This window comes from Alexandromys fortis, unplaced genomic scaffold (assembly GCF_014885135.2).
Source record: "Alexandromys fortis isolate MF-2015 unplaced genomic scaffold, M_Fortis_MF-2015_v1.1 scaffold_19, whole genome shotgun sequence".
NCBI lineage: Eukaryota > Metazoa > Chordata > Mammalia > Rodentia > Cricetidae > Alexandromys > Alexandromys fortis.
The window spans coordinates 1,767,823-1,791,696 of record NW_026067890.1 but is presented as its reverse complement, the minus strand read 5'-3'; the positions used below and the strand labels follow the sequence as shown (position 1 = coordinate 1,791,696).

Here is a 23,874-nt window from a genome sequence, read left to right as displayed (position 1 = left end):
GAGAGGGAGGGGGAGAGGAGTGGGGGGAGGGGGAGAAGAGTGGGGGTAGGGGGAGGGAAATGGGAGGCTGGGAGGAGGCGGAAACCTTTTTTTTCCTATTCTCAATAAAAAAAAAACCCTACTTCAATCCTTTTCCATTGGTGGGTAGAACAAGTTTGCGATGCGATACAAAGAACAGAGATCGCTGCAGTCAGCACAGTTCACGGCAAGCTCTCCGTGCCTCCCTTTGGCTACTCTCTGAGGCTTTTCCTCTTTTCCACCTGTAAAGTGTGATGCTGATATTAACTAAAACCTCATACTTAAGACAAAGCAGCAAAGCAAACAAACCAAATACAAATACTCTGACCTTTTTTTTTTTTTTTTTTTTTACCAGCAATTCCACTCAGACTGGAGCAGGGATGTAAACACCATTTTGACATGACTCATCTACGATGCTTTCTTCTCTTGAGCAGAACTGGTAATATACATGGAGACCACGTTCAAAGAATCAAGGCGGATCATGCCGACACCTTTCTAATTCCTTCCTGTAGGAAGTAAAGGGGACTTTTCCGTGTGTGATGGGGTGCTGGTGAGGGTGTTCTCAAAGACTGATTTGCTCATACTTTAACAGCATCAGAAACCCAGAGATTTCTGGACACCTCTCCAGAATTGTTGTTCCAGTGAAACTGGGGTGACATCTAAGAATATGTACCTGTAACACATTCTTGGTTGGTGCTGAACACCACACTTAGAGAACCCTTCTTCTAGAACACCGATTGCTCACCATCAGGCCATGATCTGTCCATGTCCGTCATGTACCCAGGTTAAACCACATGATGGGTAGGCTGTGAGACAGTGTAGAGACTCTGTTCTTTTTCCAGAAGGGTCTGCTTTCTGGTAGTAATCACCACATGGAAGAGAAAAAGAGCAACATGTGAAATGGACACCAGAGAAAGTTATTAAACTTCTCCACTAGTTTTGCTATCACGACTCAAACAGACCAAACATCCCAGGAGAGAGTAATGTGATTCATTACCTCATGCCCCAGTGTCAAAAGGCTGTATGCTTTTGGTTCACAAAATTGGCCTAAATTAATAAAAAAGGTATGGTTTTTTTGGACAGTACTTCATGGATTTTTACAGCAAAATGCAGTAGATGAAGGGTTCAGACACAGACTAGGGTTGGAGTCTCTTTGTGTCAAGAGCAGCTGACATTTACTGGATCCTTTCTGTTTACAATGCGGTGCACCATTGACTTCATATGTATTACTTTGTGCAACCCTGAGGTATCAAATGGATATTATTAAGAAAACAAAATATTGGCAGAACAACTTGCCTGAGGTTGATTATAATGGAAATAGGGTATCTAATATTTGTTTCCCCCAACCACCTGAAACCAGAAAACCACAAAGCACCATCCTTGCTGTTCACATTCAGAAAATGGCCATATCTCCAGGGATAAAGCAAGGAAGAAATGGCAGCTTTAGTAAGTGCCACAGAAAAAGGATGGGTTGCCCTTACTGGACATCGCTTTCCTTTCATGAAACAAATATCCCACACACTTACCAGTATCTGTTTTATTCTCTTTGTGACTCTATTTCTTAAGGAATTGTTTTTATATCTTATCAAAATGATCATGTGTTGGTTTTTTCCCTGATGACATAGAAGAACTAATCATATTTATTTTAATTTACATGTAACCCTTACGGCAGCTGTTCCAGTATTAGAGAGCTAAAAGGAAAGACTGCCTGCTTCAGTCTGCCTTTGCGTCTGGTGGGACCAAGCTCCGTCAGAAAGGTCAATTTCCCACCCTAATCTGTGGGACGAATGACATTCATACTCACCCATCCAGTTTGGGGTGAAGCACGTGCATGTTTTGTGGAGATGGTAACAGGGGCTTCATTGCAGTTTTTTCCCCTCTAGCTACCACAAGCACGGGAATTAGCAGCACGTCCATCCCTTCGCTCCCTCTCTGTGCCCTAGATAAGATAGACTGAAGGTTATCAGTAATTCCCAGAGCTGGCTCTGACCCCACCTCTTTCCTTCCAGTCAAGAAAGCAGTCGGAGTGTAAGCAAGAATGATGACGTTCCCATGGCAATTATTTGGAATCTAATCTGACTTATTTCTTAAGAAGGAATCATCTCCAGACAGCAGCACAGTCTTAGAAATAATAAATTATGGATGCAAGCGCTCCCTCCTTATCACCTCTATGACTAAGAACCACAGGGCCTTCTCCCACAATATCTCATTTGTCATCTTGGATTTCCATTCAGGTGACCTTCACAATCATCTTCCTACATCCACTAAATTGAAATAAGTCAGTCATGCCATGCAATTACTTCTAACTTCTGTCTAGTTTGCTAATCTAGAAGGGGGGTTGCCTCAGTGTGTTAAAGTCATTTCCTGAAAAAAAAAATATTTAACACTAAAACGAAGAGAAAATTCTAGATATTTTTTTTTCCTGCAGAGTCATGAGAGATTTGGAAGTTTCTGGATGGTGTATGATGGCCTCAGCCTCACAAGGTAGAAATGACAGGGACCACTGATGTGTAGCTGTCAGGGTCCTTTAAATGGAGAGCTCTTTTAGAAAAAATTATTTTCATTTTCATTTCTATTTGAAAGATTCTGTCCATTTACTTTTTATTTATTTCCTTTTAAGATTCTTGAAAACCAGACGGGGGAAGTTAGATACTTTGGGTCTCTATTAGGACAATGTAATATTTCAGTTACAATTTCCCTTTGAAATATCTTACTCACTTGGTATTTGTCCTATCTATCCCGGTACAAAGGTATCAAAAACAGGATATTCTCCCGAAGCCTTCTTTTTGCTATAATGTGGCAAATGACATTCTAGCTTGTACAATTTTTGATATGGAAGTCTTGGAATTTCCACTCGTAGGTTTCAAGCCAACAAAAATACACAGAGACGGAAAGCAGGGAAATTTTGTTCTTGTTGCCCTACTTCACCGTGTTACTCCTCTGCAGATAACACTCGCCCAACAGGATACTTGATTTTAAGGATGATTTGGAAATGGAAATCTAGCTTTGTGAGCTCAGAGGAAAATATGGTAAAAATAGTTTGTGTCAGATGATAACACATCCCAAGAATGGGTGGTCCTTAAGTTATCTACATGGCTTTCCTGGACTTTCTTTGGTACAGGAAGACCAAAAAAGGTCTGGGGTTTGGCCGAGCTGAGATTGTTTTGGAAGTAGACACAGTAGAAAGAACGGTCACTGGGGACTCAGAACCCTTAATTTCTAGGGCTGGCATTCTCATTACCTAGCTACGTGCCTCTGAGGGGTCAGGTAGCCTCGCTGACCCTCGTTTTTCTCTTTCTAATGGAAATGAAACATTTGTGGATCCTGAATTCCTTGACTCCTTGTCTAGAATAGTCAATACAACTGGCAAGCCTTAGTCATTTTCTTCCAGGGTCATATTCTAGTACTTGTCTGTTGGAGGAGGCTGCTTTTTCATTCCTGGATGCTCAAACCCAAAATAATCACTCAGAAACTATATAATTTAAAACACTGCTTGGCCAATCACATAAGCATATTCCTAGCTAGGTCTTACATCTAGTATGAACCCATTTCTGTTATTATATATTTTACCACGAGGCTCGTGGTTTACGGGCAAGGTTCTGGCGCATCTGGACTCAGCCTTTTTTCTTCTAGCACTCAGTTTAGTTTTTCCCACCTAGCTCTACTCTGCCCTACTACTACTACAGGCTAATGCAGATTCTTTATTCATTAACCAATAAAAGCAACACATATACAGAAGGACTTCCTACACCACTCGTCATTACCCATAATATCACTAACAATACCTTTACACCAAGGTTCTCATTCTTTGATTCTTAAATTCACTTACTGTATCATAATCCAAATTCAACAGGTCTTAGTTTCTTTTTTTTTTTATTGTCCTTGTGTTATAGGTTACTAGTGGTGAGTGTCTGCACCAGGTGTTTCTAGGTTCTTGGCCTCCCATTTGAAGGATTGAAATAAAGGCAAACACTTAGCTCCAAGAAGTTGCTAAAAGAAGTAAGCTATTCCCTCATTATAGGCAAACATACACACAGCTCTACACAGGTAGGGTCCTAGACTGTTAACAGGTTGCTTAACAGAGAGGGGTGTGTGCAGAGCCCAGCTGGGCAGGATCCAAGTTGCTTTATAGTTGCCAGCTTTATTTGTACACTGTGTTTCAGACCCAATCGCCTTTGCTCTCTACTTCCTTACTGTTTTCACCTGGCAAACCCTCAGCCATCGGTGAATCCAGCTTGTGCCCATGCTGAACCTGTACAGCTGCAGTGAAATCTGCTAGCGTGAAGTCAACTAGTCTTTCAGACGCATGGCCACTTAACATACTTATGTCATACCAGACACAACCCCCTCGTGGCTATTTTGAGATGGAGCCATGCTCTGTAGCCCAGGCTGACTTTGAACTTGCTCACGTCTCCTGAGTGCTGGTATCACAGGTAAAAACCATAGCCAATTTACAATCTTACCTTTTTAAGCAGACTAAAAGAACAGGAAAAAAAAAAAAACAAACTCACTACCCTCTGATGCTATGTTTATTTATACTGGTGTTTACTCTGTCTCTCTGCCTCACTGATGTCCTATTGCTGGTCCATTTGCTCTTTGCCTTTCTTCCATTCAACCCACTAGAGTATAAATTCCAAGAGGAGTGAGTGTCTGTCATCACTGTGCTCTTGAGCATCTGACCCAGTAGAGGTTACAGAAAAGTTACTAAATTTTTATTTTGTCGCCACCCTTAGCATAGAAGGGGAATAGACACACATGTTCAAGAGTTCAAGCAGAAACATTGGTATACGCAGAGTAAAGCCAAGAGCCAGAGCCAGCTCTGCCTAAAGTACAAAAATAACTAAGGACTTAAAGATATGAATTGATGCTTGCTTTCTTTTTTTAACAGCACTGATGAACCCAGGACTTTGAGCATGGAAAGTGGGCATGCTACCACTGAGCATGAGAGGATCTTCTACAAAGCACACACCTTTCAAGAGGACCTCAGTCCTAAGTCCTAAGATAGAGAAATTCAAGCAATTTGATCACAATTCTTTAGCTGTTCATTATTAGGTCTAGAAGTCATCATGAGAAAAGAGAATGACTTGGGATCACTGGACCTGCCCCCATTTTGCTTTGTGGATGAGAAAATTTCGACAATGGGTGTGAAGAACCTCCACTCTTTCATCAACATTACAGGGATTAAAAAAACCGTGCTTCCCTTTTTCTGACTACTTCATTTTCCTTCATGTACCTTAAAAATGCTAAAATGGTTTTAACATTTGACTCTGGGGCTGTAGCTCTTAAAATGCTGTAGTTTCCAAAAAGAAACCTAAAATGCTGTTTATGAAAGAACTTTAACGGATCACATAAAAAAATCATCATATTTTATGGGAAGATTTCCAAAGGCCTTATACCCTGGGAAAACATACTTATGGTAAGTTCAAATGGCAGAGAAATATAATTTCTTACTTCTTTTGTGTGCTAAGCTTTGACCCCCTCCTTACACAAGTCATTTATAACTGAATACAGCACACGTGGCTTACAATGGTTTTCTTTCTCACTACTCTGGCTGTTAATTTTTATGTGTTTACTCATCCCTGTCTACTGCCAGCTCATGACATGCCCTCTCCAGGCCTCCCCTCACTAATGTAAACACGTGTTTTACAGTCATTTAGAATGGGTGAAGACCTGGATATTTTCTCAAATCCTCCGAGTGAGAACTGAAGCTTATTTGGGGTCAGATTGCATGATTGAAGGAAGGTAAATGGGGCTATCATCAAAAAACAAAACAAAACAAAACCTCCCATTTGATCCACTGGAGACAGCTACTAGATCACAGGAGGGGGCTGTTTACAGGCTCAGGGACTTCACAAATTTCCCTTCTAAGTTCCAACAGAAGCCCAAAGAAATTCTACATTTGAATTCACAGTCAAGTTGCTAGGGTGTTCCCATATGACCATATCTCTTATGCTCATATCTTTTGTTTGTGGCTAACTACAGAAGATTTGGAGTGCTCAGTGTAAGTTCTTGTGGTATTAAAATATGAAACAGTAGCTCTAAAGGCAGTACTGTGAAGCTATTAGTTGTCACTGAGAAATGGGTATGGTCTCGGGTCATAATGCCTACCATAGTCAAACTGTCCCATTGCAATAAAATCTCATGATGGCAGTAATGCTTGAAGGAAAGATGGTACCCACTCACAGACAGGTGACTTGGCATAGTAGAGTGTACCACGCAGAGATTCCTGGGTAAGAAATTTGGGTTTAAAACTCAACTCCACTGTACTCATGGTCAGGATCACTCCCTGTCTGATCTTGCCCAATCAAACTTCTGTGTTTCCTGATCATGTGACTATAAAGACAGAAACACCCACCTACGTCTCCCATAGCTCAAAAGCAATGATGACAGTGCACTTCAGTTGACTGGTTAGGTGAAGAATTGCAAAAGCATGAAGAGTTACTAGAAACTGAAAAAAAAAATGTCTTAAATTATTGCCCCAGAAAGAATGTTTCATTTATCTGACATCACTTCATTGAGACCTGAAACAGAAGCAACATCAGTGCAGGTAAAATCTGAAAATGATCATGAAGGACTTCTAAGGGCCGAGTAAAGTCTGTTGATTCGGTGATGCTCATGTTAGGAAGAGTAGGATCATCTCAAAGCAAGATGAGTTTGTAAAAAGTCACAGAAGGGTGTTAGTAGAAACTATGGGGGTCACCCCAAGGAGAACTGAAATAGACAAGAACATCACTGCTCACTTGAATTACCGTGTGCCAACACGTGACACAGGCAAAGCACCCATGGCAAAAGTCAAACTTCTCCTGTGAACTTACCAAGGGGAGAGAAACATTTTTGTGCTGAAAACCTTCTTAATACGTAACAAAACATCATCATTAAAATTCAAGGAACATCCACATCGTGTATGCATTTTGTTGAATATACGTTTTCACTCTTGGTGATATAAGTAATCTTTTTCTCCAAAATCCTTGAACGTCATAATAACTTCATGGAACTTGATTTCTTAGCATGTGATTCTCCCTATAATTTAGGTTTGCAAGATCGTAAACTTACATCCGTTCACTGAGATAGATTTTGTTTCTTGAGTTGCAGTCAGATCAATGGTCGCTTTATTGACTCACCTGTTGAGCCATGTTAAAGTCTTTTATTGACACCATGAAGGTTTTCTTCATTCTAAAAACTGCATTCCCCATTGGCATTTACTTATTCCTAATGCAAACATGGGGTCTCCATAAACACTATGTAAGCTGAACAGAATTAGAAAATGGTTACATTGCTAATGCCTGCCTAACTCATCACCCATCTTCCTCCCTCCTCCCCAGCTCTTGCCAACAGAATCTTGATTCACTTGGGGCATTTCAGTGAGATGGTGATGGAATCCACTACTTGAGACTTCTTGGGAAGCTCCTTCAAAGAGAACAGGCTCTGCTGATTTTGAATGCTTGCCCTTTACTTCTCACATGTCATGCCTGAAACACGGATGCAGTGTTTGGTGAAGGAGCAGTCGTGGTAGAATCATGAGGATTAATCGCATAAGGACTGCAGAATTAGGATTGATTTCATCTTGGTCCTCATTATACGATCGGTTCAGCTTCCAACTTCAGGCCCTTGGGCCTCTAATAAAACTACTATAGAAGATTTCCATAGAAGTAAATGGAGCTACAGAGAGGTCCTTCGGCTATGTGAGAGTAGTGATTCTCAAATGAGGAAGGATTTAAATTGTTTTCTTCACTTCCTCTGTTGTAGTTACTATTCCTCTCTCCCGACAGGAATTGTTCTTCCACTTACTTGGGTGAAAATTGATAGCAAATAGCATGGGTTTGAGTGATTCCCAGTAGTTGTTTACTTCTGAACGTCAAGGGAATGGAATTAAAATTTTATACATGCCTTTGATCCAGCCCAAAGTTGAGTAGCAATGGTTATAAAGCCAATAATCCTCTCTCATGGCATGAGCATTGTTGAAATCCCCCAGGTCACTTGTTTGGCAGCTAATTTCTTTGATTCCTGGGTATATCACCATAGCCCTAGGATATATTACCCAACTACTTTTTCTACTTGTCTGTCAGTGGGAGCCATATACATTTTCAAGAGAAAGTCCCGAAGTGTCTCTTGCCTGGAAGGGGCTGTTGGAGATTGCAGGTCTCAATTGATGGCCTTTGTCATATGACATGGCATTGTTTATTTTACGTATGCCTAAATGTCCTGGAACTTTGCAATTTTCTTGCAGAATTAATTTTTTTTTCAAGTGACACTTTTGAACTGTGGTTAGTATCTTAAAAGTTTCTTTTCTAGATTTTTCACTTTTACTCTTCCAAGTTTTATAGTCCCTAGATGCAAACCCATGCACTAAGTATCTAAGAAGTAGAAAGAACTGTGACTAAGTAGTCCTGGCCATGAAGGGAACTGATAATGCAGTGTGGGAGGTAGACCTGCACGTGTATAATACAAGGAAGTGGCTGTTCCGGTTTCTTTTTGATGGGCAAGCATTTTGCCAGGACATGGGCTATGCATACGTAAGGCTCATGGAGACAATTAATTGAGTCTTTTAGAAAGTCTTTTCACTGGAAGGAGAAAATAATAAAAATTGATTATCATTTCCTCTCCTACAACAGAAAGCAAACCTGTTTACATGTTTAAACTGGACATGTGGCTAAATAATGCAGCCAAAGAAATTTGCCACAAAGATTTATTAGACAGACCCCATTCTTCTGCTTTTAAGACTGCAAAGGACTTCTAGCCATCCAGCAATGGGCCAAATGGCTGGAGAAAACTAATTCCTTTAGTTTTCCATCAGCATCCTTTCATTTTTTATTTTAGAAAAAAATTATTTCAGAGAGTTGATTTTTGTGTCAAAAATACACTTATGAATAGAGACTCTTAAAACTAAGAAGCTCTACTTTCTCCCATTCTACAAAGAGTGGCTCATCCAAATAAGGGATATTTTCCTTTTTGTCAAAAGAGAATAATTTCTATTTTTTTAAATGCAAATATATTTCTTTAATGAAGAAAAGTCAGTGAGTGTTTACCTGGTCATCTGTCTCTGTCCCCTCCCTCCTTCCTTTGATGATCTCTCTCTCTCTCTCTCTCTCTCTCTCTCTCTCTCTCTCTCTCTCTCTCTCTCTCTCTCNTCTCTCTCTCTCTCTCTCTCTCTCTCTCTCTCTCTCTCTCTCTCTCTCTCTCTCTCTCTCACACACACACACACACACACACACACACACACGTTGTGGGCAGTTTCATTTTGCAATGATATTTGTCTCGTATCTTTTTAGGAAAGAACCCTTTCGGAGTTGCAAGTCAGGAAAAGCCCGAGATTTATGGACTTGGAAGTGCCTTGTTTCCCCTGGACTCAGAGTGACTTCAGCGCTGAGAGCAGCTGAAGGGGTTAACTTGGGGACTTGGCTGCCTGTCAGTTAAACTTTTTTCTCTGGCTCTGCCCTGGGTTTCCCCTTGAAGGGATTTCCCTCCGCCTCTCCAGCAAGACCCTTTATAAATAAGAGCAGACTTTCTATTTCACTCACACCAGCCTGGCTGGCTTTGGAAGCTGAACACTTTTCCCAGACACTTTCACGTGGGACACAAAGAAGGCTTTGGAGCTTCCATTTCGTCACCCCAGCAGCGACTTGAAATGCCTGAGAAGATGGTCACGATCTCTGGAGCCTCAACGGTACTTTGGATACTGTTTGCAGCTTGTAAGTCCCTGACCTGTTTTACAGGTCCACAGCTTTGGGTGTACTAGAAAGTTTTGCTGTAAAACTAGTTTTGACAGAGCTACAGATGGATGTGTTTTGATACCCTTTTCAAATGTTAACTGAGAAATTTGGATTATATCGGTAGTAGGTCTATCTCTTTAGTATTCTGTACTTGACCACAAAGTCAAACTTAGAAAATAACAAAATTGCGTTGCACAATGGGCTTCAAAGTCTGACTGAGCATTCTTCTTCATGGTCAGGATCCCAGCACCTTCCTCAACAGCAACATCTGGGCTTTGGGGCTGCCTGAGGCAATTTAAAAAGTAGATCCCCCAGGCTGTGTTTTAAACACTGCATTGCTATGCAAGAGAGAAAGATACAGCATGAGACAGACCAGAGTAAAGTTGCTTTTTTATTTTTTTCCCCTCTCTTGCTGTTTTAGCTCAAGCTTTTGAAGTCGATATCTCCCCTGAATATAGAACAATGGCTCAGATTGGGAGCTCCATGTCCCTGACTTGCAAAACCACAGGCTGCGTGTCCCCATCTTTCTCTTGGAGAACCCAGATAGACAGTCCGCTCAGTGCGAAGATGTGGAAAAATGAGACCACGTCCATCCTGACCATGGATCCTGTCAGTTTTGAGAATGAACACTTTTACGTGTGCACAGTATACTGCGGCTCGGTGAAACAGGAAAGAGGGATCCAGGTGGACATCTACTGTAAGTGCCCCCAAAGAGGTTTGGTTTTCTCTCATGCTGCTTGAAGAAAATATTAATGATACGTGGAGTTAAGTGTATCTAGATTCTTGGCTAGATAGTTTCAATAAAGCCAGAGACAAGGAGGAGCAAGATGAGAAGAAGAATCCGAATTTTAACCTCTGTGTTTTTGTTTGCTACAAAAACAATGGTGCCCTTGCCAAAGACTCACATCTTCTTCGGTCCAATCCTTAGCGGAAATGTGAGCATCTCATAGGCTCTGTTCATTTTTTCCTCTAACCCCTCATCTGCCTGTATTTCTACATGTTCACTTGCTCATGCATCTGAAGATTGATGATGTCTCGCTTTCTGGTATTTTCCATTTTCTTATTCTTATGCAACTTGGAGCTTAAGGTGTGCTTGCAGACTCAGATTTATGAGTATCCAAGCCTCCTCTCTAGACATAACCATAACATCCATGAACATCTCATTCACCTAACACTGATAAAGTTGAGAATTCTTGTTGTTGTTGCTGCCATAAAGCCTTGGTTTTTCCACCCCAAAGAATTTTCATCTAATAAATTAGATTTGTCTCAGGAATATGAACAGGTACCCAGATGACACCAGCCTACCCCAAACATATCTCATCCCCACCCTCAACTCAGCAAATAGAACCAGCAAAGGGGAGTGAACCCTATAGAAATGGTTTGTCTTTGGTTATAGACAGCATCTCTTCCCTCACCCCAGAATATACTCACATAGGCATTTCTTCGCGTTTGATTCATCCTCTAACTACCTTGGTGCCTTCCTACTGTGCTGAAGCCTGCCTTTGTCCATTAACCTTCACTGAAATTTCAGCAAGCCCCTTGTGGAGCTGGGCTTCCCAAGCAGCTGCGCTTGGCCGGCTGCTTTCAATTACGCTGGCTGTGTGTGCATAGTTTATGTCTGGGCAGCCTCCTGAGCTCTGTGCAAGGTCCTGTTATATAAATATCAGGAAGAATGGCAAGTTCTTATGTTACCTGTCATGAAATGTGTGGATGCCAGGCACATTTCCTGAAGACTGTGACGGACATAAATCATTGGAGGGGGAAATTTAAAATACTATGTTTTTAGATAATAAAGCATTTCCAGTTCTTTTGCCTTTGCCCACAAGTACGGTACTGTTGGAGAGTTTAAAAAGAAAAGTGAGGAACCTTCTGGATTTAATTATGTAGCCTGTTTTTTTTTCTGCAAGAGAGCCTGTTTCCCATTGTATTTAACAGTTCAGTCTCTATTCCACATTTGACTGTAATATTCTGTAGTAATGGGACACCAGTGAGCCCCCATCATGATATATGCATCATATACATATACATATGCATATGCATATGATAAACTGTGTGAAAGGGGGAGAGGCAATGTGCTGTGTTCCTCTGTGCCGGTGGGTTCAGTAGAGTTCAGTCAGAACACAGAGTTCGGCTTTTGGGGGAATGAATCCAGTATGGAGCGCTCTCTTAGGAATGAATGCCTCTCTGGTGGATGAATTCTTATCAGAGATCCCATTTTCAGAAGCCAGCCCCCCCCCCCCAAGGTCATTCTCTTCATTCTGTAGGCAGTCTTACACAGTGACACTCCCTTACTATGTCATTCTGAATGTTGGGTTTCTCATCTAGGGCTGTACCTGCACTAACATAAGAGAACAGGGTGTAATAGGTCTCTGGAATGGCAATGCAGAGTGACAGACGCATGAGCTTTGCTCCCCCACCTCACCATGCTGCGTGACAGAGGCTGGTTCTGCAATCACACTATGTCCTTATCTGTGAAATGTGGCCTCTGTCACCCAGGGTTACAGCAAAGAGAGAGCAAAGCCCTTTAAGTTACATCTATTGCAGAGTTTCAATAGATTTTAGGCTTTTCGTTCTTCTTTCCTTCAGTAACACATACTTTTTAACAGTTACAAGATTAAAACTGAAATGGCCTTTCAAAAGTGGTTAATTCTGATTCGTGATTCCCGAGTCCACCACGATCCGTGACTTGCTATTTAAACAACTGGCTATGCTGAATTAAGCCTAGTATTAACAAAAACATTTGTTTTGACTTGTGTTGTGTTAAAACATTTAGAGATGCTATCAACAGGAGCCTATAAACCTACTTATGTGTTTGCTTGGCTTTGCAGCATTCCCTAAGGATCCAGAGATTCAGCTGAGTGGTCCCCTGGAGGTTGGGAAGCCTGTCATGGTCAAGTGTTTGGCCTCTGATGTTTACCCATCTGACAGATTGGAAATGGAACTCTTCAAAGGTGACCAACTCCTGAAGACAGAGATGTTTGCAGAAGAGATGGAGAAGAAGTCTCTGGAAACCAAGAGTTTGGAAGTCCCCTTTACTCCTGGCCTTGAGGATATTGGGAAAGCTCTTTTTTGCCGAGCTAACTTATACATTGAGCCTGAGCCCCAAAAAAGGGAGACGGGCAACACACTGCAAGTCTACAGTAAGTACTTGCATGAGGAGCCCTGATCTATGGGAATTCAGTCCCAGATATGTATTATTTTGTTTACTGTTACAAGAAATGTATCAAATAGATTAACAAGAAATGTGCAGCTTTTACTGCATTACTTAAGACATGATTTTATGAATGCTATTGTTAAAAGAACAGGATACTGGGTTTGGGTTTAGAGTGCTTGAGTGTCCTGCCTCACTGTTAGCTGAGTGATGTTAAGATTATTCAACTCCTTTAGTCTCCTGTTTATCAAGGAGGAATCAACATAACACTATCTGCTTGGATTGTAGGAAGTGGGCTCAAATGATAAAATTTGTATAAAATTTTATAATAAGCCTTGAAACATTGGTTTCACAGACATACAAAATTTACAAGAGGATTACTTATTCTCTCTCTGTGTGTGTGTGTGTGTGTGTGTGTACAAGAAAGAGTGTGGTGACATGTACACACATGCAGTAGGTATTAGGGTTTGTCTTCCAGGTTTTGGAGACTGCTGGTGGATCTGAAGCTTCTTCTTATATTAGAATTGTGTCTTTAATTAACTCATGGTGTTCTGGTCAAACTAAAATGTTTTTTACTCTGAGCCCTAAGTTGGAAAGAGTTGGTGTCAAGTACACTAGGTTTACCCAATGTATAATGGAAAAAAACTTCTAACAACATTTTGAGAAACCAATCAAGATAGGGGCTATTTCTCCTCACAGAATACAATACTTTGAGACAGAGGTGTAGTTAAGCCTCTGAAAGCAGTCGTGTGAGAAAGAGCATTGCCATTTATCCATAAGAGCACAGGACTAAACTACAACCTTTGCGCAAATGCTAGCTACTTCCAGGAAGATTTCAACTCAATGAGAGACTTTTTAAAAGTAATTAATGATATTCAAATGCCAACTGAGTAGGGTGTCTCCCTCAGTAAGTGCTGAAGCTTGGATGTGCTTTTGGCAAAGATTCTTTCTCAGGATTTCAGTTCTTAGGCAAGAGACTGAACCTTGAAACTTGAAGGGCTTCTCTTAATTTCCACCTACCTGTGGCTCCCTGAAAACATCGATATCAAGAACTATAATTAACTGGTTAGAAATTAGATTGGCTCAATTTCTTTTTTAATGACTCGGTGATTCTTGACTTTCACTTGGCAGGTAAGTTTGTCAAATTTGTAGAGACACATAAGTACAGTCTATGAGAGAAATACATCATCCCCATTGGGTGAAGACAATGCTGAATGACAGCTCATGTTGTATTCTACCTTTTCAGCCTCTCCCAAGAATACAGTTATCTCTGTGCATCCCTCCAGAAGTCTTCAAGAGGGTGACGCTGTGACGATGACCTGTTCCAGTGAGGGTCTGCCAGCTCCCGAGATTTTCTGGAGCAAGAAATTAGATAATGGAAATCTGAAGCTCCTCTCAGGAAATGCAACTCTTACCTTAGTTGCTATGAGAACGGAAGATTCTGGAAGTTACGTGTGTGAAGGAGTTAATCTGGTCGGGAGAAATAAAGCAGAGGTGGAATTAACTGTTCAAGGTGAGCAGAAGGGGAAGAGGTGCCATGGTTGGGAGCTGAGCAATAGCCACACAATGGCAGTGCTGACATTCTTTCCTTGCCTTTGCTGGACGACCCATCTGGTAGACATGTGCTTCAGCGTACTTATATATTTAGCAAGCTCACACTTTTGGGGAACTCTTTTCTCTCAGAACCTCCACATTGGTTCTTCAGTAGCTCTCGTCATCTCACTGTTGTCTCAGTTCCCGACTTGGTCTCCTTCTCCTGCCCTTTGGATATTAGCATCCTCGCGCTACTTCACGCGGTCTTCTCACTCCATATAGTCAGCTACACAGCTGGGATTACCGAATACAAGCTCCCATTCCAAGTGACCTACTCTTGACCCCTCTACCTCACCATGATTCCCTCTGCCCTGACTGCCTTTCCAGCCAGCTTTCTTGCTTTTGCCTTAGCTTACGGTTTCTCATTTGAGAGTTTGCAAGATTTTCTGAAGCAATGGCATTTCCCCAAACCAAACTGGCCTTCTGGAACTTTATAGAAGCTATCTAGTCTTCAAGAAATAACTAAGGGGCATTTTCTATCCATTTTACAGATGGGAGAATGGAGTCTCAGATTAATAGTGGCCATCAGTTGACTGTACAGCCAATGTTTGCCAAGAGTTCTGCGCTCTCCATCATCTGCTATCTCAGTGTTTACCATGTGCTGTGAGGTAGTTGAGAAGCCCAGGTGCAATATAACTCATCATTTTTTTTTTTTTATTTTTTGCACATGGTCGAATGGCTTGTGGCTGCCCTTACAGAGTCCTCTTAAATCAAAATCCCATGCTCTTTCAATTGTAGCTAACATTTCAGCTGGGCAATCAAAATTATATGCGTGCATACATTGTGTATGGTGTGGTATTTTGGTCGATTTATACACCAAGGAGTGGCGAAACCAAAGCACATTCTTTAGTAAGAGCAGAAAAATGAATGTATTTGAATGTGTATGTTCATTAAACTGCAAGCTTCTTAACTCAGAACCTAGAAACTCACTGTGTTTGTGTGTATGTCTTTGAATTAAAGAGTGAGAGGCTGGTATGGTACCCGACACACAGGAAGTGTTTAACACATGTGAGCTGAATTAAAGCATAAACTATAAACTTGGACAATACATTTCTTAACCCATGAAAACGTGGATTTTAAGTTTAGATAAAGGAGAAGAAAGTAGAATTCGAACACCGTCAGCTGATTAGCTCAGGTGCGTGATCCCTATTCCCACATGGTCAGAGAAGATGTATGGCTAAAAGTGTGGGAGGCTCAGTCTCTATTCTAGACTAGCTGCATCCCGTATGCTGGGCCCCTTTTCAACGGGGCAAAGGAATCATTGTGTTCTGGGCTTGTATTATAGTGCATGAGTGACTAGCAACCTCAGTTGACCGTGCTGAAGTTGGAAGGGTCTTTCGGCCCTTTCAAGGGCTTCTCTTCAGCAGCTCCAGGCACACGCAGTGAAGGATGTCAGCTCCTTGCAGGCAGGAAGTGAATCTCCTGATAAGTTCCTCATTCTCACACTGGCATAGATGGAACTTAGATAACTTGGTAACTGTTTTGAATAATCTCTTCAAAAATCCAATAGGATTTAATTTTTATTTGGAGGTAATTTGAGAAGAAACTTCTTTGAAAAGAAAATAATACTATACCACAATTACACAAACTAAAAGAAGAAAAGCTACTTTTCCTGGTACAGAAAAGAACCCCATAAAATGGAGTATATTTTTATTGTGTGTCGAGATTTCCTCCTGTGTCTAGCTTGCTAGAACATTCTAGTGATTTTCTTTGGAGATTCATCTGTCACATGCTGAGTTGCCCAACCACTTCCAGGATTTTCAGAGGAACAACACCAAGATTCAAAATTCTTTCTCTCAAGATATGTCATTTCATCCAAGGCTGTGTGCCTGGAAGTTGGAGAAGATTTTTGGATGCTTGAGTCTTGGGTGTTTGCCCTGATCACTCAGCTTTTTACCCAGAATAAAGTCTTTTGAGAACGCATCCAAACATATTTGATGCCACCTTAATACTGACATCATTCTTTTGCTCTCAGTGTGATGCTGTGTGATCCTCAAAAATAGTATTTTATATTGGAATTCCATTATATAGATGTAGATGAAGGACTAAGGATAATGCATTTTGGTGCGGTTTCTCCTGTAATCATTTTAGATCTCATTTTATCTCCACATGAGGACAACTTGACTTAATTGTTGTAGGAAGAGAAAAACTGGACTCTCAAGTCAGACCCATCTTACAGCAAGTTCCAGTTACTCTACTTGCAAATTTAGCTCAAGCCATTGAGCACTTCTGAGCCTAATTGTCTTAAAGAAGAAAAAGGCCTAAGGGATAGAAGAAGAGAAGGGGAAAATACAGGAGCAGAAGAATAAGAAAGTAGCAAAGAAATAATAGTACCAGTTACTTACTCTTCTGGGAATTAAGAGAGATGATGCATGCATAGAAAGCAGAATGCAGCATGCTCGACATGCAGAAACTGCTGAATAATTTGAGGCCCTGTTCAACCACAGTGACTTGATGGACTACATAGAGTTGGGTTATTGTTTTGAAAAGATGCCAACCACGTTCTTGACAAATTGTTATCTACACTGATTCTGGCAGCCTGAGTCAACACAGCATCATGGGTTCCTCCTTCAAAGATGTGCTCTTATTCCTGATGGCTCCAAGATGGAAAGGAGCAATTTTTTCTTGGCACAGAAAGTCGTTGAATAGAGATCAAGGAAGAGAAACATGGAATATGGGAATATGACGCAATAAGAAAAGAATCTTATCTGTTATTCATCTTGCTCTTTCTTATTTTTTTCCTCTTCAGAGAAACCATTAACTGTCGACATCTCCCCCGGATCCTGGGTGGCTGCGCAGGTTGGAGACTCAGTTGTACTGACATGCGCTGTTGTTGGCTGTGACTCCCCCACTTTTTCTTGGAGGACTCAGACAAACGGTTCCCTTAACGGGGAGGTGAGGAGAGCGGGGGCCACGTCCACACTGACACTGAGCCCCGTGAGCTTTGAGAACGAAAACTCTTACCTGTGCACTGTGACCTGTGCTCGGAGGAAGCTGGAAAAGGAAATCCAGGTGGAGGTCTACTGTAAGTGCTTTTCAAAATGGATGACTCATTGATTGCTTCCCTTTCCTCTTGTTCCTTTGGAAGAAAAGGGATGTGACTGTGTAAGGAAATCCATTTGTGCAGAGAGAGGTTTGGCATCCCTCGATCTCTGAACACTGTTGGATGCAGTACAGTTGGTCCGGCTCTCCAGTACATATTGCATTTGTTTACAGACACGCGCATACTGCGTGACTGGTCCTACTCTCCTCGCGCACGTGAGCATGCCCCATGCTATGCTTCCCCCACTGCCACATGTATGTAGGGTGCATGCAGGGGGTGAGCGAGAGCAGCCAGGGCCTTGTGTCCATTCAGATAAGGACTCGGTGAGGGGTGACTGCCTCACCTACTCAAACTGGGGGTGAACTCCAGCCTGCCTTTTGTTTTGTTTCATTTTGCTTTGAAATGTGGGCATGGGATGCTGGGCTTTATGCACACCAGGAGAGCGCTCCGCCAGCCTGCCAGCCCAGTGTGTTTTGTGTTTTGCTTTTCATGAGCACTTTAAAAAGTCTTTATTTCTCTTTCATTTTTGAAAGATAACCTTATTGTGTGTAATATTTATTATTTTAATAGAACAGAAAATAACTGGTCCCTTGCTTTGTTTATATTCAGCCCCCTGTTATGGTGTCTCAACCCTTCTCCTTCCACCCACTATCCCCTTTTCCTTCCCAAATAGTCCGGCTTCTGATCAGATATAGTATTCTTTTTTTTGTACATATATAATACATTTAAAATAATGCATCATATATTACTTTATGTGATAAATGTCCTGTGTTTGATATAGTATACATAATAAGTATATTATTTTAAAATAAACATATAATATGTTAAATAATATTAATACTTTTTCATGAAAGAAGAAGGAGTGGGAAGCCTATGGGGATGGGAAGCAGCTATTGAGGTGGGGGGAGGGAGAAATAGGGGAAGCAGTCTATTGTTTTAAGGCAGACTTGAAAAGCTGATCTACAGGATTCGGGTGAGGGGACAATGAGAAAGAGTAGTGGGCCAGAAATGGAAACAGGTTTTATTTAGTCTGAGTATGGGATGGTTTTAATAGGTCACTGCTACAGAACCGGGAGTCAATAGGGTCCTTTAAAACGGATCTACACAGTGAACAAATGACACGTCTTCTCCTGTGTCTCCCTTGCTGTCACCTTAATAAAAATCCTTTCCAACCTCCAATCTCCATGAATTTCACGTGGCTGGAAGCCCTCAGTCTACACTGAATGAGGAATGAACTTTACAGCAACCATGTGACTGCAAGGTTATTTTGCAGAGAGGGTGGGGTTGCCCTGCTTTACTCGTCAACCCAGAGAACATATTGTAAAGATCTCCCATCTAAAGCCCTGCCCAAACGTGTGCTAACCTTCAGGATTTTCTTTAGAGTTAGAGTGTGCCTGTTAAGTGAGTTAAATCTCTCAAAAGGAGGGTAAACTTTATTGCTTTATCATATTACCCGGAGTCCTGGGTCTGCTGATGTAGGCACATTCCCAACGGAAGTTGGAACAGCGTGACAGCATATTGCATTGTGGGTGTGTTTGAAAATTTACCACTTTAAGAAGGTTTTACTTATGGAAAAAATGTTTAGCTTTTTTAGGTATCGTTTTTATGCTGATAGTTATTTTAGTTTCTTTTTGTTCATTTCCATAGGATGTCTTCTAAATGTTTCGTAGATGAGAGAAAAACTACTCAGATTCTAATAGAATACAGTTAGGATAGTTCTTTTACATTTTCTTATTGATGTTTAAAGTTAGCAAACAAGCAAGTGCGTTCATCTTGGCATCATCATGTGTTTGCATCAATTATGCTTTCTTCTTAGTTCATCCCCTTTCCCATCGCCCTCTCCGTGTCTCTCTCCTCTCTAACTGCTTCAGTCTGGGTTTCACATATGTGAGAAAACATACAGTATTACAATATTTAGTCAGTTCTTTCCTTCCTTCACTCATTCCTTCGTCCCTCCCTCCTTCCCTCCCTTCTTTCCTTCCTTTCCTTTCCTTTCCTTTCCTTTCCTTTCCTTTCCTTTCCTTTCCTTTCCTTTCCTTTTCTTTCCTTTTCTTTCCTTTCCTTATTTTCTTTTTTTTTTGGTGGTGGGGGGGAGGTAGGTTTTCTCTGTGTAACCTTGGTTGTCCTGGAACTCACTCTGCAGATCAGGCTGGCCTGGAACTCAGAGATCCACCTACCTCTGCCTCCCAAGTGCTGGGATTAAAGGCATATGCCTTCACGCCCAGATGTAGTTTTGTTCTTAATTACAGGAGTTACCCAATTGGGAAGAAGAGAGAGAAAGAGCCCTGTGAGTTTGAGGCCAGCCTAGTCTACATAGAGAGTTCCAGGCTCATCTAGGTCCTGTCTCAAAAAAAAAAAAAAAAAAAAAAAAAAAAAAAAAAAAAANAAAAAAAAAAAAAAAAAAAAAAAAAAAAAAAAAAAAAAAAAAAAAACCCAAAAATAAAAAGGGAAGGAAATAATTTCTGAAAAGTATTTAAAACTCATAACCTAAATTTAGTCAAAAAACAAACTATCCAAATTTTGATATATTGTCCAAATTGAAAGCTGCACTGTGAGTCTCATTTGGCATCATTAGAAGAGAAAAATAAGAAGGAAAAGCATCTATTATTCATTGACTTAAAATACTCAGTATTTTGTCCCAATTATTTACAATTAATATTGTACATGTACTGTTCTAGCCAATGGCACTATTCACGTCCATTCTCTTCCCAGCTGATCAAAAGCTGTCACTCCGAGGCCTTTGCATGTAGTGGAGTCTGACCCAATTTTCCCTTGACTACCATATATTAACATTATATTTTTGCTTGATATTTGCAGCCTTTCCCGAAGACCCAGAAATTGAGATCAGCGGGCCCCTTGTGCACGGGAGGCCCGTCACCGTAAACTGCACAGTCCCTAGCGTGTACCCTTTTGACCATCTGGAGATTGAGTTGCTGAAGGGGGAGACCACGCTGAAGAGTAAACGCTTTAATGAGGAAATGGGCATAAAATCCTTAGAGACCAAAAGTTTGGAAATGACCTTCATCCCCACCAGTGAAGATACTGGGAACGAGCTTGTTTGCCTGGCTAAGTTACACAGTGGCCAAATGGAATCTGAACCCAAACAAAGGCAGAGTACACAGACTCTTTATGTCCAAGGTAAGGACATCCATGGGGCAGCCACAACTGAATGTGGATTTCTTTGTTGTGTCCACTAGGTAATAACTAACGGAAGGTTAACAATGAAAACCTCTGTGAAGAAAACTGAAAATTCAAGATAGGAGTGATGATAACAAACCATTCTCCATAATATAAAGAAAATCATTTATTTATGTGTGATTCTATGCGTTAGCATTCAGGAATGGGCCAGCCAGGTAGCTGCTCAGCCTCAGAGAGAATCAGTAGAACTCAGTTAGTCATCTTCAGCCCGGCTAGCAGCTGGCTTGTCACAGGTAGAATCACTTAAATGTCTGAGCCTTATGACCTTGCCCCCACCTGTCGTTTCTTAAGTGTGGTTAGGTTTCCCTCCGGGAAGAGAGCCTAGATTTACTCTCCAGAACACTGCTGGGAAAAGGTGGTGGTGATGTCAGTCTCATAAAGGCCTGCCAGGAGCATTTCCCCCAACCCACGTCCGTCTATAGACATCCTACCGGGCAAATGATCAACCCAGGTTCAAAGGGTGGCCGACTGTTTTTCTTATTCACAGGGAATCTTCCAGTACATCATGCTCTGTCCATACACATCACTGACCTTTAAGTCTCTCCCCCAATACCCCCCTTGTGTGTGTGTGTGTGTTTCCAAAGCGTTCTACTCCTTTCTCCCTTAAAAATGGGGTCACTTCTCTCTCACCCTGGCTCTTCTTCACAGGGTCTCGTAGAGGCTTCTAATCCACCATGTCACTCAGACACTACGCACTACACTGACTTTCTGTGCTTTGACATCAGTTTCTCCGGCACTTTCTGCCATGGAAAATATCCACACTTCATCTGGGTTCTAATTCTCACTGTGTTTCCTCCACAGAAACTTCTGGGCGGGCTATCACAGTTTACAAACTATGCCAATCCAGATCCCTTTGCCAAGTTTTACAGCGTTGTCTAGACTCTTTGGAATTCGGGGCATAAGAGAGTTAAGCTAAGTGTCTTTTCCTTTTCAGTTGCCCCCAAGGAAACCACCATCTGGGTCAGCCCCTCTCCCATCCTAAAGGAGGGCAGTCCCGTGAACCTCACCTGCTCAAGCGATGGCTTTCCAGCTCCAAAAATCCTGTGGAGCAGGCAGCTGAATAACGGGGAATTGCAACCTCTTTCTGAAGATACAATGCTCACTTTAATGTCTACAAAACTGGAAGATTCTGGCATTTATGTGTGTGAAGGGATTAACCAGGCTGGAATTAGCAAAAAATCAGTTGAATTGATTATCCAGGGTGAGTAGAGAAAGACTTTTAAATTATTAATAGCTAGTACATTTCCTATTGAGTTACCAATGGTGAACAAGGTCCTCTTTGAAAACAAAACCTTTCGGGGCTAGAGAGATGGCTTAGCAGCAAGGAGTGCCGACTGCTTTTACAGATGACCCGGGTTCTGGTCTCAGCACTCATAACTGCCTGTGACTCCAGCTCCAGGGGATCTCATGTCCTCTCCTTGTTTCCATGGTCACTGCAGGTACCCTCACACAGACACACACAAATACATATAGTTTAAAAATAAAAATAAATCTTAAAAAGAAAGAAAAAAGAACCCTCATTTCAAAATTGTATTTATGTGCAAAAAAAAAAAAGTAAAGTAAAAAAATAAATTTAAAAAAAAAACTGTTCCTTGATGCTCCTGAGATGAACTCTCATTTCAGGTCAAATCACTTGCCCTAAAATCCGATTCTCCTCGAATGTTTTCCCCAGAAGCTAAGCTGAAAGTTCAGGGACACTTATGAGATTCTGGTTTTGGTGAAGAAGTAAGGGTAGGGAATTACTTAGTATCAAAACCATCACATTGGGTTTAATGGGATCCTGAGAAGCAAGTCCCAAGAAGCTGCCTAGGATTTGTTTAGAAGCCCAAGAGGGTACCCTTTGTAAATTCTGAAATTAAGGATCACAGTCACCGTGCCCACTGGCCTCTCAGTCCGTTGGCATAGAATCACTAGGGCAAATAGAGATATAGGTGTCCCTTCTCAAAGATAAAGACCCCAAATTGAGAACACAGCAGTTTCTGCTTGGCACATTGAAGCCCTGGGCTTCAATGAACAAAATTATAAAGTCATCAGCTTTCATTAATCCCCATGTTTTCTCTCTGGGGACACTGGGGTTGCACTCTTTTGTATCCTGTGCTATTATTCCTCTTAAGGGGGGTGTTGGGCTTTGTTGTGGTCACTGCCTCATGCCACTGAGGTCTTTAATGCAAAGGAAGAACCTGGGAAGGGAATCATATATAATCTCAAAGAAAACCTTTAGGAGACTTTCAGGCCATCCTGGACTATACTGTGGGACCATCTGAAAGAAAAGGAAGCCGGAGTCTGGTTGTCATTGTCCTGTGGTCCTGGAGGAGGAGACTCAAAGGGACAAAACAGATAGTCTTAAGCAAGTGTTTATAAAACAGACATTGGGTGTTTCCCTCTAAGGCTTATTACATTAATAGAAATAAATGTTCTACCTCATTGAGATCAGCCAAGACCTTGAGATTTGATAATTGGTAACTACATTCTTAAAAGACAGTTTAAAAGAATGTTATACATCTTAATTTCCTAGTCAGGGAGCACCTAGCTCATAAGGCTTATGCACTTCAAGGAAAATTTTGGTGAACAATGTGATTTTTTAAAAAATGTTTTTATTTTCACATCTGATTTTACAGCTGCTTATTAAATACCTAATTTTTGTCCTTGGCTGGGTAAAGAATCATGGAAAGGACAGGAGAAGCCTGAAACACGTCTTCTCTTGCTTACAATGCGATCCTCTAGAATTGAGCAGATGCCTGGCCTCTTGGCTTGCTTTCTTTACAGCTCATGCAGAAAGCATCGCCAACAGTTTGGCAGCAGCTGCCGAGGTTCTTAGTCGGAATGCGAAGGCTGTACCCTCTGCTCCAGCCAAACTAACTGCCCGTTCTCTCTTCAGGCTCTCCGAAAGATATACAACTCACAGCCTTTCCCTCTGAGAGCGTGAAGGAGGGAGACACTGTCATTATCTCCTGCACATGTGGAAGTGCGCCGGAAACGTGGATCATCCTAAAGAAGAAAGCCAAGACGGGAGACATGGTGTTAAAGTCCATTGATGGCGCGTACACCATCCGCAAGGCCCAGCTCCAGGACGCTGGAGTGTACGAGTGTGAATCTAAAACCGAAGTTGGCTCACAGCTACGAAGTTTAACCCTTGATGTAAAAGGTTAGTTTCATATATA

General features: G+C 41.5%; 1 protein-coding gene and 1 long non-coding RNA gene across 2 annotated transcripts in view; one reads left to right on the top strand and one right to left on the bottom strand.

The window, feature by feature from the left end:
- The window catches only part of LOC126506275 (uncharacterized), a 19,329-nt gene extending 7,142 nt beyond the window's left edge, over positions 1-12,187 (bottom strand). The window contains exons 1-3 of the long non-coding RNA XR_007593160.1: positions 11,160-12,187; positions 1,823-1,957; positions 764-873 (exon numbers count right to left, since the gene is read on the bottom strand). This is a non-coding gene — a long non-coding RNA (uncharacterized lncRNA). The remainder of the gene's footprint in view (positions 1-763; positions 874-1,822; positions 1,958-11,159) is intronic.
- Vcam1 (vascular cell adhesion molecule 1) overlaps positions 9,300-23,874 on the top strand; it is an 18,493-nt gene continuing 3,918 nt past the window's right edge. Inside the window, exons 1-8 of the mRNA XM_050149604.1 lie at positions 9,300-9,707; positions 10,150-10,425; positions 12,557-12,868; positions 14,126-14,392; positions 17,222-17,497; positions 20,333-20,653; positions 21,648-21,914; positions 23,592-23,858. Of these exons, the coding sequence (XP_050005561.1) occupies positions 9,644-9,707; positions 10,150-10,425; positions 12,557-12,868; positions 14,126-14,392; positions 17,222-17,497; positions 20,333-20,653; positions 21,648-21,914; positions 23,592-23,858 (2,050 nt within the window). The 5' untranslated portion in view covers positions 9,300-9,643. The remainder of the gene's footprint in view (positions 9,708-10,149; positions 10,426-12,556; positions 12,869-14,125; positions 14,393-17,221; positions 17,498-20,332; positions 20,654-21,647; positions 21,915-23,591; positions 23,859-23,874) is intronic.